Below are 12,145 nucleotides of genomic sequence, written 5' to 3' on the forward strand. Positions count from 1 at the left end.
ACTAAATTACACAATAATTGCATAAATTGCACAACTATACAATTAATTTTGAAAAATTACACAAAATTCCTATAATTGCAGAAATTACATAAAATAAATTTCTATAATTGCAGAAATTCTTATACAACTAAATATTTCTATAATTGCAGAACTTATATAAAATAATTTTTTTACAGAATTTTTTTAAAAATAACAAAAAATTGACAGAGAATTTTTAAAATTCACCCAAAATTAAGAGAAAATTATTAAAAAATATAGATATATACAAAAATTTTGAGAATTACATAAAATTTACAATTTTCTTTTAAGATTTTCAAAAATTTATAGAAAATTATTAAAATTACTAAAAATTATTTAATTTTTAAAATTTCAGAATGTATAAAATTTTTTAAAAATTACTGCAAAATTAAGAAAAAAAATTTTAATTGCTGAAAGTTTTTTAAAATGTTTCAGTTTACACCAAATAATTAAGAAAATAAAAAATTATAGGAAAACCATCCCAAACATGTTAATGATCTGAAAAAGTAGACTATAAATTAATTAAGGTCATTGAAAACATAAAATGCTACCAATTAAATTGATATATGTTCAGAAGATCAAATATATTTGTATATATAAGATTGTTAGTCTTACGTAGATGTAAGTAACATCTTATACTGTTGTATTGGATTGTCTAATCAGACTGTTAAAATTTTTATCAAACCATTGGATAGTATTAAATTGATAAAATGCTACATTCTATGAAGTTTTTGACATTTCTTTTATACGAATACTAAGATATCGTATCTGATACACAATCAATGAGGTTGAAAAAATAATGGAATGTCCATTAGACCATTTGATTTTAGATTAGACCGTTAGATATGTTCACATATGAAAGGTATTGTTATGAGTTTAAATTTGGTATTAATCAAGGTCCTGGATATTGAGACATTGTAATCGGGAAGTGACCGGGCAATCTATGGGCATATTTAGGGACGGTTTTTAGAACACATTTAGAAATGTTGTTTTAATAATATCAGAAAAAGGTATTTAATACATTTAGGAACGATTTTATTTAATTTCATATTTTGAAATGGTCAAATATTAAATAACCGTTCCTAAGTTTCATTTTTCCTCCAGTTTTCTTTTGGTGCGAAATTCAATTTGTTGAAAATTATTTTGGAACGGTCAAAATAAATTAACTGGTCCTATATTTTAATTTTTCCTCCTTTTTATTTAGGACATTGTAATATATTGAACGGTTTATTTTATTAATGTCGGTTCAAAGTTGGAAAGGGCTTTGGATTGACTTCCTAATTTTTTGACAGTTCCTAAATAGAAAAAAAACATGTTTTGCTTTTTTACAAAAAAATTATTGGTATGGACAAATAGTTTGCAAATTGTTCTTCTAAATTGGCTTGTAAACTATTTTTATAAATTATTATTGATATTTTTTTAATCTATACTAATTTCTATTGAAAAAATACATAGACACTTGATACACAAAATAGTAAATGTCAATCATAATTATTGTATTCTTCAGTCTCGTAATCCTCATCAAAGCTATCCTCGTCAGACTCGTCATCAAATTTAAAGTTCCCCGATCAGGATGTACCTGCTCCTTAAAGATTAGCAATAGAGATAATATCTAGTCAGCAAGCTTTGTTGAAATCCTTAGGAATGTCACTAAACTTTAAGTGAAGCTCAGAATCATTTTCAATAGACTGAAAAAATTTGAGATTCCAGCCTCAACAAAATTAGTCTCAACTTCTTTACCCTTCGCTTTCAAATAAGCTTGGTACAATTTGACTTAATGTTGTGCCATACTAAGAGTACGAGACCAATGTCCAAACATTCCACATCTATGAAAAAGCTCTCCTATTGTAGTTTTCTCTTGTTGATTAATTGCCTTGTTCCCATTATTTTTCTGAATGTTGGAATTAATCCATACATTATGATGATGTCCACGACTATTACCACGATCACGATCATTTCTGAATGTGCATTGCATGTGATGTTTATTTTGACAAAAAATTTAGCTGAAAATTAGTTATAAATGACTAAGTGTAAAATTTTGAAAGTTGAGATGTTAAGTTGATACAAAAAAAATTTAACACCCAATATATAAAAATGATTATAGTTCGGATGGCAAAGTGTAATTAACCCTAAGCATTATGAGAGAGTAGTAAGAAATGTATTCATTCATATTACATATACAATAGAAGGTGATTTCATTGAAGATAAATGGCTACAATTATATCTGTCCGGCTTGTTTTGTTTTATTTAGTAGTATTTGTTTAATTTTATAAACAAAGGGTCATTAAATTTTTACCCAAATTTTATGAAAACAAGTTATTAATTAAAAGAAGTAATTTGATAATTCTAAATTAGAAATAATCTAACTAAAAGGAAATAACAAAATAATTCAATTCAGCAATACGTAATTTACTGAATTTTAAATTAATTATGTTAAATATAGTTTCAGATTAAATAACTACTTTAACTACTTATATGCTAACATATCCTAAAACATTATTTATTAATATTCAGTACCAACTTTATAAATTCAAAATTTCAAACATAAAAAACAATTTATGTGCATTTCATATACGTATATAGGAAATATGCATACATTATAACGCATTTCTAGTACTTTTTTTTAAACAAGAAGTTGAGAAAATTTTAAAATAGTTGAACATATCGAATTACTAGTTAAAAGTTCAATAAATTAATTTTAATCTCAATGATCGAACATCAAAATATAAAAAATTAATTTCAATTTGCCTTTCTTTTAACATCTTCAATAAAAGAAGAAAAGAGTAGAATGTCTATATTTTCACTGCATTATCAATTTTATTACAATCATGAATCAGTAAAGTTTAATTGTTCCTTACTGAAAATAAAAAGAATCAAGAAAAGCTAACGGAGAAAGATAATATATGCATCTTTCTCTTAACTTCGTTATGTCTTTTAAGCTGTTTAGTTTAATTTCTTTCTTATCAACGACCAGTCAATTGTGGCCCTTCCAGGAAGAATTTCATTGAGTGAGAATCATATTCTCATTTTTCGACATTCAAGAACTCGTACTAAATACATATGTTCTCGATCCAATCAAAAGGTCATCAGTTCGGTTCACCACTTTGAGTGTAATTCTTTGAACCTCATCAAATGGAATTAGACTTGTGAATCTTATTTTGGTTTTGTGTGTTTTGGTGACTTACAAATATCACACTAGATCCAAATCCAATGTGCAACTGATAAGCTCATTTTGACCTACAAAATAGCTTTTGTGGTCTTTCTCCTTCTCAGAAAAGATTTTGAAAGCTAATAGATTCAAATCGCCTAGTTCAAATGCTCTTTGAGTCCTTCATTCTTTCTCATACTCAGCTAGAAGAGATTGTCCTACCAGAATGGTAAGTTTCATTCTAGATTATCAATTTATTCTTTATTTAAATATGCATAATCCAATTATGAGATAATATAAATTTTATGTTTCACCCAATAGACATGAATCCCATTTAATGTCACATAAAAGACTTTATTGAATAAAATACGTAATCAAAATTGTCCAACAATAATTGAAATCACTGTTTCGATCATGCTAGGTCATATAAACACTATACTAACATGATTTCCACTAAGCTTAACTAAGTCCTAGTCTTTACAACGACAACCCCTTTATCTCTAAGCCTTAAGACCTTCTTGTTTCAACTTTTCTAACCATTCACAGATTATAAATTCGGTGGTATCCATTACCATGGGTAGAATAGAGATTATGTTAATACTCAATTAAAGATTTTACCTTCACAAAAGAGGAGCTCAGGACACTCCCTCTTCCAATGGCCCTTATCTTAGCAATAAATACAAACATCATTTAGTATCCTTGACTAATGAACAATCTTCCTTTTTCCTTTACCCCCGCCTAAAAGCGTAACAGGATTACTTGAAGTGCTAGAAGCAGTAGAAGAAGTCTCATCACTCTTCATCCTCCCCCGTTTAGCACACTTGCCCTACCTCTCCCACTAGTACTGCCAGATGTAAATTTTTCAATCGTTGCCTCGTAGTGGACCAACATATTAATCAACTCATGATGGTTTTTCTCAATCCCATTCATGTTATGGTTGATAGTAAATTGATCAAAAAAGCGAGGTAGTGATTGTAAGATCACGTTCATTCTCAAACTCCGCCTAAAGGTCTTTTAGCTTTTCTACTAGGGATAGCATCATCACTCGATGCTCTCATACGGACAATCCCTCAGCTATTCTAGCACCTAAGAATTCCTTCATCATGGCATATCTGATATGTCGGTGCGGTATCACATAAAGTTCTTTCATGCGGTGCATTATTGACCATACATCGTTGTACCTCTCATACTACTTTTGGATCTTGTTACTCATCATGGCCAGTATGATACTGCGTACTGCCCAGTTGTCCTCATGCCACTGAGTAAATTGCTCAAACGTCAAATGTTCTCCTAGCAGGAACCCTACTAGCAAAGTGCGAGATAGAGACTTATCCAGAACATAAATCTAGTTCTCGAAATCATGGATTATCCTCAGATTTCTCAGCCAATTTGAATAGGTTGTTCCATCAAATATATTATCCTAAAGTATGGTATTAAGTGGATTCTTAGACATCAACGATAAATAGAAAAATCAGTATATTATCATAAAATTATGTTAAAGTTAAGGACTTGGACTTCAGTCATTAACCCTTCCACTATTTCTACAAAACCATCACTCTCAAATAGGTTTTAAAAAAATCTTTTCTTAGTGGGCTTACGGTTCATAGGTGAAATTCTCGATGTCGCGCTTTTACAATTCACATGAAAATAGCCTTGTGGGAGGTATCAAATACCATTCTCGACCTACTACATCCCTAAGATCTTTTGCATCACCTTTTCCACATGATTTCGAGGACTCCAAGCGAATCACGTTGCTTGGTGTTAGACCCAACCCATCAACCAAATCATAGGGCAGACTAGCATCGCCCCACGACTCATGAGATAGAGAAATAGGTGTGTATTCACTTCATTCAGAATAATAGTGCAGCTTCATTTCAATCTAAACATGCCACGACTCATGAGACCATGTACGAGTGAAATCAACTTCCTCACTACATTATAGTGAATGAAAGACATGTAATAATAATCCCTTTTTTATTTCCATTTTTGGGTCTAATATTTTAACTTGGTCCCACCAGGTGGAGGGTTATTTGTTATTTATATGACCAAGACCTCATCACATTTAATATTTTTCATGCATAATATTTCAAATATTAATAACATTAATTAAAATGCATGGCATGCAAAAATAAAAGTCTAGAAGACCACTATTGGATAAAATCACAAGCCCAATAGCCTATGTGATCTACTGATCTCAGTTTGTCTCCCACTAGTCTCTTGATATATGCAGGGCTACCCCACATTATCAAGTACTTGTAGGACGCAGGCTTGCCGTGCCATATCTGATATAGAGTCTGGGCCACGCTCTTAGAAGGCTCCATGTTCAACAACTTGGCTGTCGTCTCAAAAGCATATCCCCAGAAGGACAAGGGCAGTTCAGTAAAACTCATCATGGACCAAACTATGTTCAACAAGGTTTGGTTCCTCCTTTCACAGATATTGTTAAGTTGTGGTGTTCTAGGAGGAGTCCATTGAAAGAGAATTCCATTCTTATCTAGGTAATCTAAGAATTTTCCACTTAAATTCTCACCACCTCGGTCCGACCGAAGAGTTTTAATTTTGCGACTAGTTTGATTTTCAACTTCAAGTCTGAACTCTTTAAACCTTCCAAAGGCCTCAAACTTGTACCTCATTAGGTAAACATAACCATACCGTGAGTGATCATAGGTAAAGGTTATGAGGTAGGAAAATCCACCTCTAGCTTGTGTATTCAGTGGCCCATAGACGTCTGAATGGATCAAATCCAACAAATCACTGGCAAGTTTACTTTGTCCTATAAAAGGCTTCTTGGTCATCATCCCTTTCAAACAAGACTCGCAGGCTGGTAGGTGACCCAAATTATCTATCTCTAAACTTTTTGTGTCTACCAACCTTTTAATCCTTTATTGAGAGATGTTACCTAGCCTTGCATTCGAGATCCGTGCGTTTCCTTAATTTTTCATTTTACGTTTGTTTTGAGCAATCATGACGAAATCATGCTGTTGAACAATATAAAGACCATTATGAAGTTTGCCTAGCAGATGTGAAGAACCATTCTTCATCTAATAAAAACAACTTTTATTGATCATAAACTTAAAACCGGCATTGTCCAACAATGAAATGGAAATGGTATTCTTGATCATGCTAGGTACATAATAGCAATCTTTCAATTCTATCGTAACTTGATCACTACCAGCTAAGTGAACTATCCCTACAGCTTCAGCAGGAATAGCCTTGCCATCGCCAAGCTTTAGGACCACCTTGTCTTTACTTAGCTTTTTGTTTCTTTCCAGCACCTGCAAATCATTAGAGATGTGAGCTCCACAGTCGGTATCCAATACCCAAGAAGCAGAGTTAGTTATCTTATTAACCTTAATAACAAATCTACCTGCACTGGAGAAGAGCTTGGGGCACTCCCTCTTCCAATGGCCCTTTTTCCCGGCAATACATAAAAACATCATTTGCCCTTATTGACTTGGAACCCATCTTCCCTTTACCTTTGCCCATCCCCACCGGGCCAACAGGAGCGCTCAAAGCGTTTGTAGTGGCATTTGCCTTACCCTTCTTCCTCTTCCAGCATCTGGCCCCCTTGCCTTTCGCTTTAGAGTTCGAAGCATCCCCGACCAACATTGACGGCGCAGAATTTTTGGTTGTTTCCTCGTATTGGACTAACATGTTAATCAAGTCGTTTATGGTCTTCTCAAGCCCATTCATGTTGCAGTTTACGACAAATGGGTCATAAGAGGAAGTGACTGGAGGATCACGTCAATATACGTGTCACTATCAAGTCCATCTTGAAGATCCTCAAGCTTTTCCACGAAGGAAAGCATCTTGATCCCATGCTCTTTCATAGAAGATCCCTTAGTCATCTTAGTATTGAAAAATGCTTTTGTGGTGACATATCTAATATGCCTATCCAGAACCGCATAAACCTCTTTCACGCGGAGCATTATCGACGCGGCATCATCGTGCCTATTGTACTGCTTCTGAATATCGTTTTTCATTGACGCCAATACGATGCGGCGGACCTTTCGGCTGTCCTCGTGACACCTTTCAAATGTCACACGTTCTTCAGATGTGGACCCCTCTGGTAAGGCCCTTGGAAAAGAGTTATCCAGAATATAATTCTGGTTCTCGAAATTGACGACAATCCTCATATTTCTAAGCCAATCATTGTAGTTGGTTCAATTAAATTTGTTTGTCTCCAAAATCATCGTTAATGGATACTTAGACATCTACATTCAAAATGTAAACCAGAAATTAGCAAATTGATTGTAACATTAAAAACCATCTTTCATCAAATCCAAGATACAACATCATATGCATGCAGCTGCCATGGTTCCTCAAGTCCAAGGACTAATCCCGTACTATCGGGGCTAGGAAGATCTATTCATACTGACCAAGCTTCCAAGGCTTCCATATGACGACTTCCTGCGAGTCAGTTCAGTCGGCTTGACAACCTTGTCAACCACCCACTAATATTGCATAGACATCCAATGTCTATCGCTGATGAAACACGACACTCATCCAATGAATGCAATTTTAGTTCAAGTCTCAATATGACTCGATGCCCAGTCTCGAGGTTCTCGACTTGGAACATTTCGAACCTAACCTTCAAAAGTTGGTTTCATGGCCACCGTCCAACGCGCAGCCCAACAACATAGGGTGTACAATTTGGTTTTTGAGCTTTGTTGTGATGTTAAGCTTATAAACTTAATAAGTGAGCACAACAAATATAATTGCCAAATAATGAATACTTACTTTATTCATAAACAATATAACAATTACATCGATATTATTAGAACAGATTACATAAAGACTAATCCAATTGATTTTTTGGTCACCTATTTTAACACCTCAGGAGGCTGGAATATAGTGAGTTAGTAGAAGAATTCGATTACAAATGAATTTTTCTACATTTGACTCAAGTGTCTCTCCACTTGATTCCTCAAGGAGCTACTCCAGACGTCAGTTATCCAATGAAATTCAATTCCCTTAGGATAGCAAACGTCTGTTGACTGAGTCCCTAATCAGTAAACAACCTTGGGAACATTCTCAAGATTTAATTTATCAACAACATTAAGGACTAGAAAGGCCTAATTCTAACTAATAAATTCCTATGAGGATTTATATACGTTATATTGTGCATTCCCCACAACATAATCGGAAACTTCTACATAATCAATTATGCTATGTTACCACTAGTTATTGAACTAAACAAACAATTACGGATTTGCAAGTTCAATTGGCTAGGCAAATATTCTTGACAATGAATAATGGTACTTATTCATAAATCAGATTATTTGTAATAAAAGCAGAGAACAAAACAAATTCCAATATGAATGAAAGTAGAAAACATAAATTAGATCTCACAACTCGCTGGATTTAAGCATTCACCAAGTCTTCAGCCAGAGTGAGAGAACTAGCTAGAAATACTAATGGAAGAATGCATGAAAATAAAAGTAAGAAAATATGATAAAAATGTAGAGAAATAGAAGAGTTCAAAATCTAAATGAAATCCAATTTCCCTTCGGATAACAAATAAACCTGTACAAACCTAGTTTGCCTCCCATTAGTCGCTTAATGTATACAGGACCATCCTATATACTAAAGTACGTTGTGGAAATAGACTTGCCATGCCACAAGGGCCAAGGTAATTCAGTGAAATAACAATCGAACTAAATAGCAACAACCCTGCCATTGCTATGTTTCACGGTCGTTTGTCTCAGCCTTCTACTCCTTTTCATTATCTGCAAACCATTTGCAAATTTGAGCTTTACAGCTGGTATCCAATACCCAAGAAGTGTAGTAATAGTCATGTTAAGACTCAATAACAATTTATACCTTGATTATAGAGGATGAACTCTCTCTCTTCTATTGCCCCTTTTCATGGCAATGAATGCAAACATCTTTTGGAATCCATGACTGCTGAACCGCCTTCCTGTTCCCTCTGCCCATGCCCAATTGGGCAAATAGGAGCTCTCTGAGCATTTGCAATAGCTAATTCTATCTTACCCTTCTTCCTCCTCCAGCGTCCGACCCCTTTGCGTTTCGCCTCTGAGGTCGAAGCCTCCCTTACCAATATCGATGATATAGACTTTTCAATCGTTGCCTTGTAATAGACCAGCTTGTTTATCAACTCATGAAGGTCTTTGTCAAGCCTATTCATGTTATAGTTCACGATAAAGGGGTGAAAGGAGGGAAGAAGAGACTAAAGGATCACGTTAATGTACTTCTCTGTTTCAGTATCAGCCTTGAGGTCCTTGAGTTTCACCGTAAGGGATAGCATCTTAACCCTATGCTCCTATACAGAAGACCCTTCAATCATCTTGGCATCGAAAAATGCTTTTGTCCAACATATCTAATATGCCAGTTCAATAACCGCATAAATTTGGCTCATGCGGAGCATTATCGATTCTACATCATCATGTCTATCGTACTATTTCTGAATGTCATTGACCCTAGTATGATACTGCGAGCCTGCCAGTTGTCCTCATGCCACTATTCAAATGTCAAACATTTGCTGCATGTGGACCCTTCCGGCAAAGTCCAAGGAATAGACGTATTAAGAACATAGATCTGGTATTCAAAATCTAGGAGAACCCTAAGATTTCATAGCCAATCATTTGTAGTTTGTTCTGTTAAATTTATTAGTCTCAAGAATTGCAGTGAGTGGATTCTTAGACAATTACATCAAATGTAAACAGAAATTTAGTTGATTGTTTGTAATATTATAATCAAGTTTAAAACTTGGTCTTCAATCATTAACTCGTCCCACTATTTCTTCAAAAACGCCCACCACTCTCAAGTGGGATTTTCGAAAAACCATTTCATAATGGGCTTGGAGCCCACAAACACAATTCTCCAAGCCTCGCTTTTACGATTCACTTGTGGGAGGAGACTTATACTATTCTCATGTAATGAGATTCTCAAGTTATTTTACCTCACCTATTCACGTGATCTCAAGGACTCCAAGCGAGTCAAACTACTCAGCGTTATGCCCGACCAATCAAAGAAATGAATATCTCAACTACCGCCCCCCACGACTCGTGAGACAAAGAAAAAGGAGTATATTCCATTTGTTCACAACAATAGTGTAGCTTTCTTCCATTCCAAACTTGCCACGAATCATGAGACCACGGATGGGTAAAAGTAGCATCAACACCACGTTGTTGTGGATGGAAGGCTTGGTTTTAATCAAACCATTTGAATTTCAATCCATTATGGGCCTAATATTTAACTTGGACATTCCAAGTGAGAGTTAAGTTTGTTGTAACCGAGACCTCATCATTACAAAATTTTGCATGCATCAATTTTAATCATTGAGTATAAACAGATGCATTCCAAACACATCATACTCTAAATATTAAAACATACACCACATCTAAAAACAAGCCTAGCACGCCTTTGTTGGATGATCACAAGCACAATCCTAAGTGACCAATTGAGTCCGCAGTGAGTCTATGGTCAATCTAGGATGTGGCCCTAATTATTACAAAATAGTAACCCATTATCTATCTAATGGGCCTTCCTCTTTGTTCTTCTTCCATCGTCAGCTCCGTCCAATGGGTCCAGGCCTTCCTCTCCTTGAAAGCTTACATTTATTCAAAATAATTGAACCTGACAATACTAACTACACACATTACAACTGGAATCGGAAACCCCAATCAAAAGTTTAGGGAGTGTAGAAGGAGGGAGAAAACAAACCTTATTATTTCAAGGCTAAAAACGAAAGAAGGAATTAAAACAAAGTGGCATGCAGGCCTCAATCAACATAAAATAAACCATACATTCGGCCAATGGGCTTTGTGATCATCTCCATTGTTTATCCAATAAACTATAATTAACATATTTATATCAAATATAAACATGTTATAAAAAAAAATACAATCCATGTATTTAATAATAGATATCCAATATCTAATCTCAAAAACATAATTGATTGCAGAAAATAACATACTAATAATACAATTAAAAATAGATATCAACCATACATCCAATGTACAATTCTTTTTTTGTTTGTTTGGAAACCATTTCCAAATTAATTTAAGGCACAATTTACTTTTAGAAAAATTCAATCTAACTAAAATTAAAATTTTTCAAAATTAATAATTTCAGACAAATTGCAAAAAAAAGGAAAATTTAATTTTTCCGAAAAAAATGACACGAAACGGCCCAGCCGTTCGGACGGTAGACGACCGTATTTTTGAGGGATCATATGATCGAATATTCCAATAGGCTAGTAAAAAATTGCCGTAGGTCACACCCTACTGAGAGATTACTACAGCATGAAGAAGTTACTAAATGATTTGGCTTTACTCGTTGAGAAGATCAATGTGTGTAAGAATGGCTACATTTTGTACTCGAAAGATGATGTCGGTTTGGAGTACTACAAGTTTTATGGGGACGCTAGATATAAGCTTACCGAAGGGCGAGACCCATGCTTAAGAAGTCCCTGTATGTCGTCCTTAGGTACCTGCCGCTTACTCCCCGTTTGTAGAGGTTGTATTCTTTGAGGAAAACTGTCGAGCACATGACATGGCATGCAACACATCAGACGGAGGAGGGGTCAATATGTCAAATAAAGTAAACCCTTCTCTGGCCTATTGCACTCGTTTCAACAGAAAAGAAACCACAAACAGAAGTTAGGGGAGTACATAAATAGGGAGAAAGCTAGCCTTAAAATAGTTAGGCTAAAAATAAAGAGATAAGAAATAAGAGCTTTATTAACAAAATAACACATGTATTTCCAAAATAAACATGCACAAAAACTATAACGCAAATCATGCATTATAATAATGATATCCAATATCATAAATTAATCACATATCCAATCCAATGAATGTTACATGAAAATAAAAATGCAACTGAATTATGTACATAAGTGCAACTCAGTCAAAATATTAATTCTTGTTTGAAATCCATTCAAATTAATTTAGTAATTTAATTTTTGAAAATACGAAATCTCAAACAAAAATGAATTCCCCAAAATTGACTGTT

At 34.3% G+C, this 12,145-nt stretch overlaps 1 protein-coding gene across 1 annotated transcript; it reads right to left on the reverse strand.

The window, feature by feature from the left end:
- Positions 1-6,867: 6,867 nt before the first annotated feature.
- Positions 6,868-7,302, reverse strand: LOC148788064 (uncharacterized). Its single transcript, XM_088880320.1, has one exon. It carries the CDS (start codon positions 7,300-7,302, stop codon positions 6,868-6,870), a length of 435 nt encoding a protein of 144 aa, XP_088736446.1.
- Between the last annotated feature and the right edge of the window lie 4,843 nt (positions 7,303-12,145).

Source organism: Sesamum indicum, linkage group LG5 (assembly GCF_026168435.1).
Source record: "Sesamum indicum cultivar Baizhima isolate 11 linkage group LG5, ASM2616843v1, whole genome shotgun sequence".
Taxonomy (NCBI): Eukaryota; Viridiplantae; Streptophyta; class Magnoliopsida; order Lamiales; family Pedaliaceae; genus Sesamum; species Sesamum indicum.

Coding starts and splice junctions, on each gene's coding strand:
- LOC148788064 (XM_088880320.1), bottom strand. CDS start 7,302: ATGAGGATTGTCGTCAATTTCGAGAACCAGAATTATATTCTGGATAAC.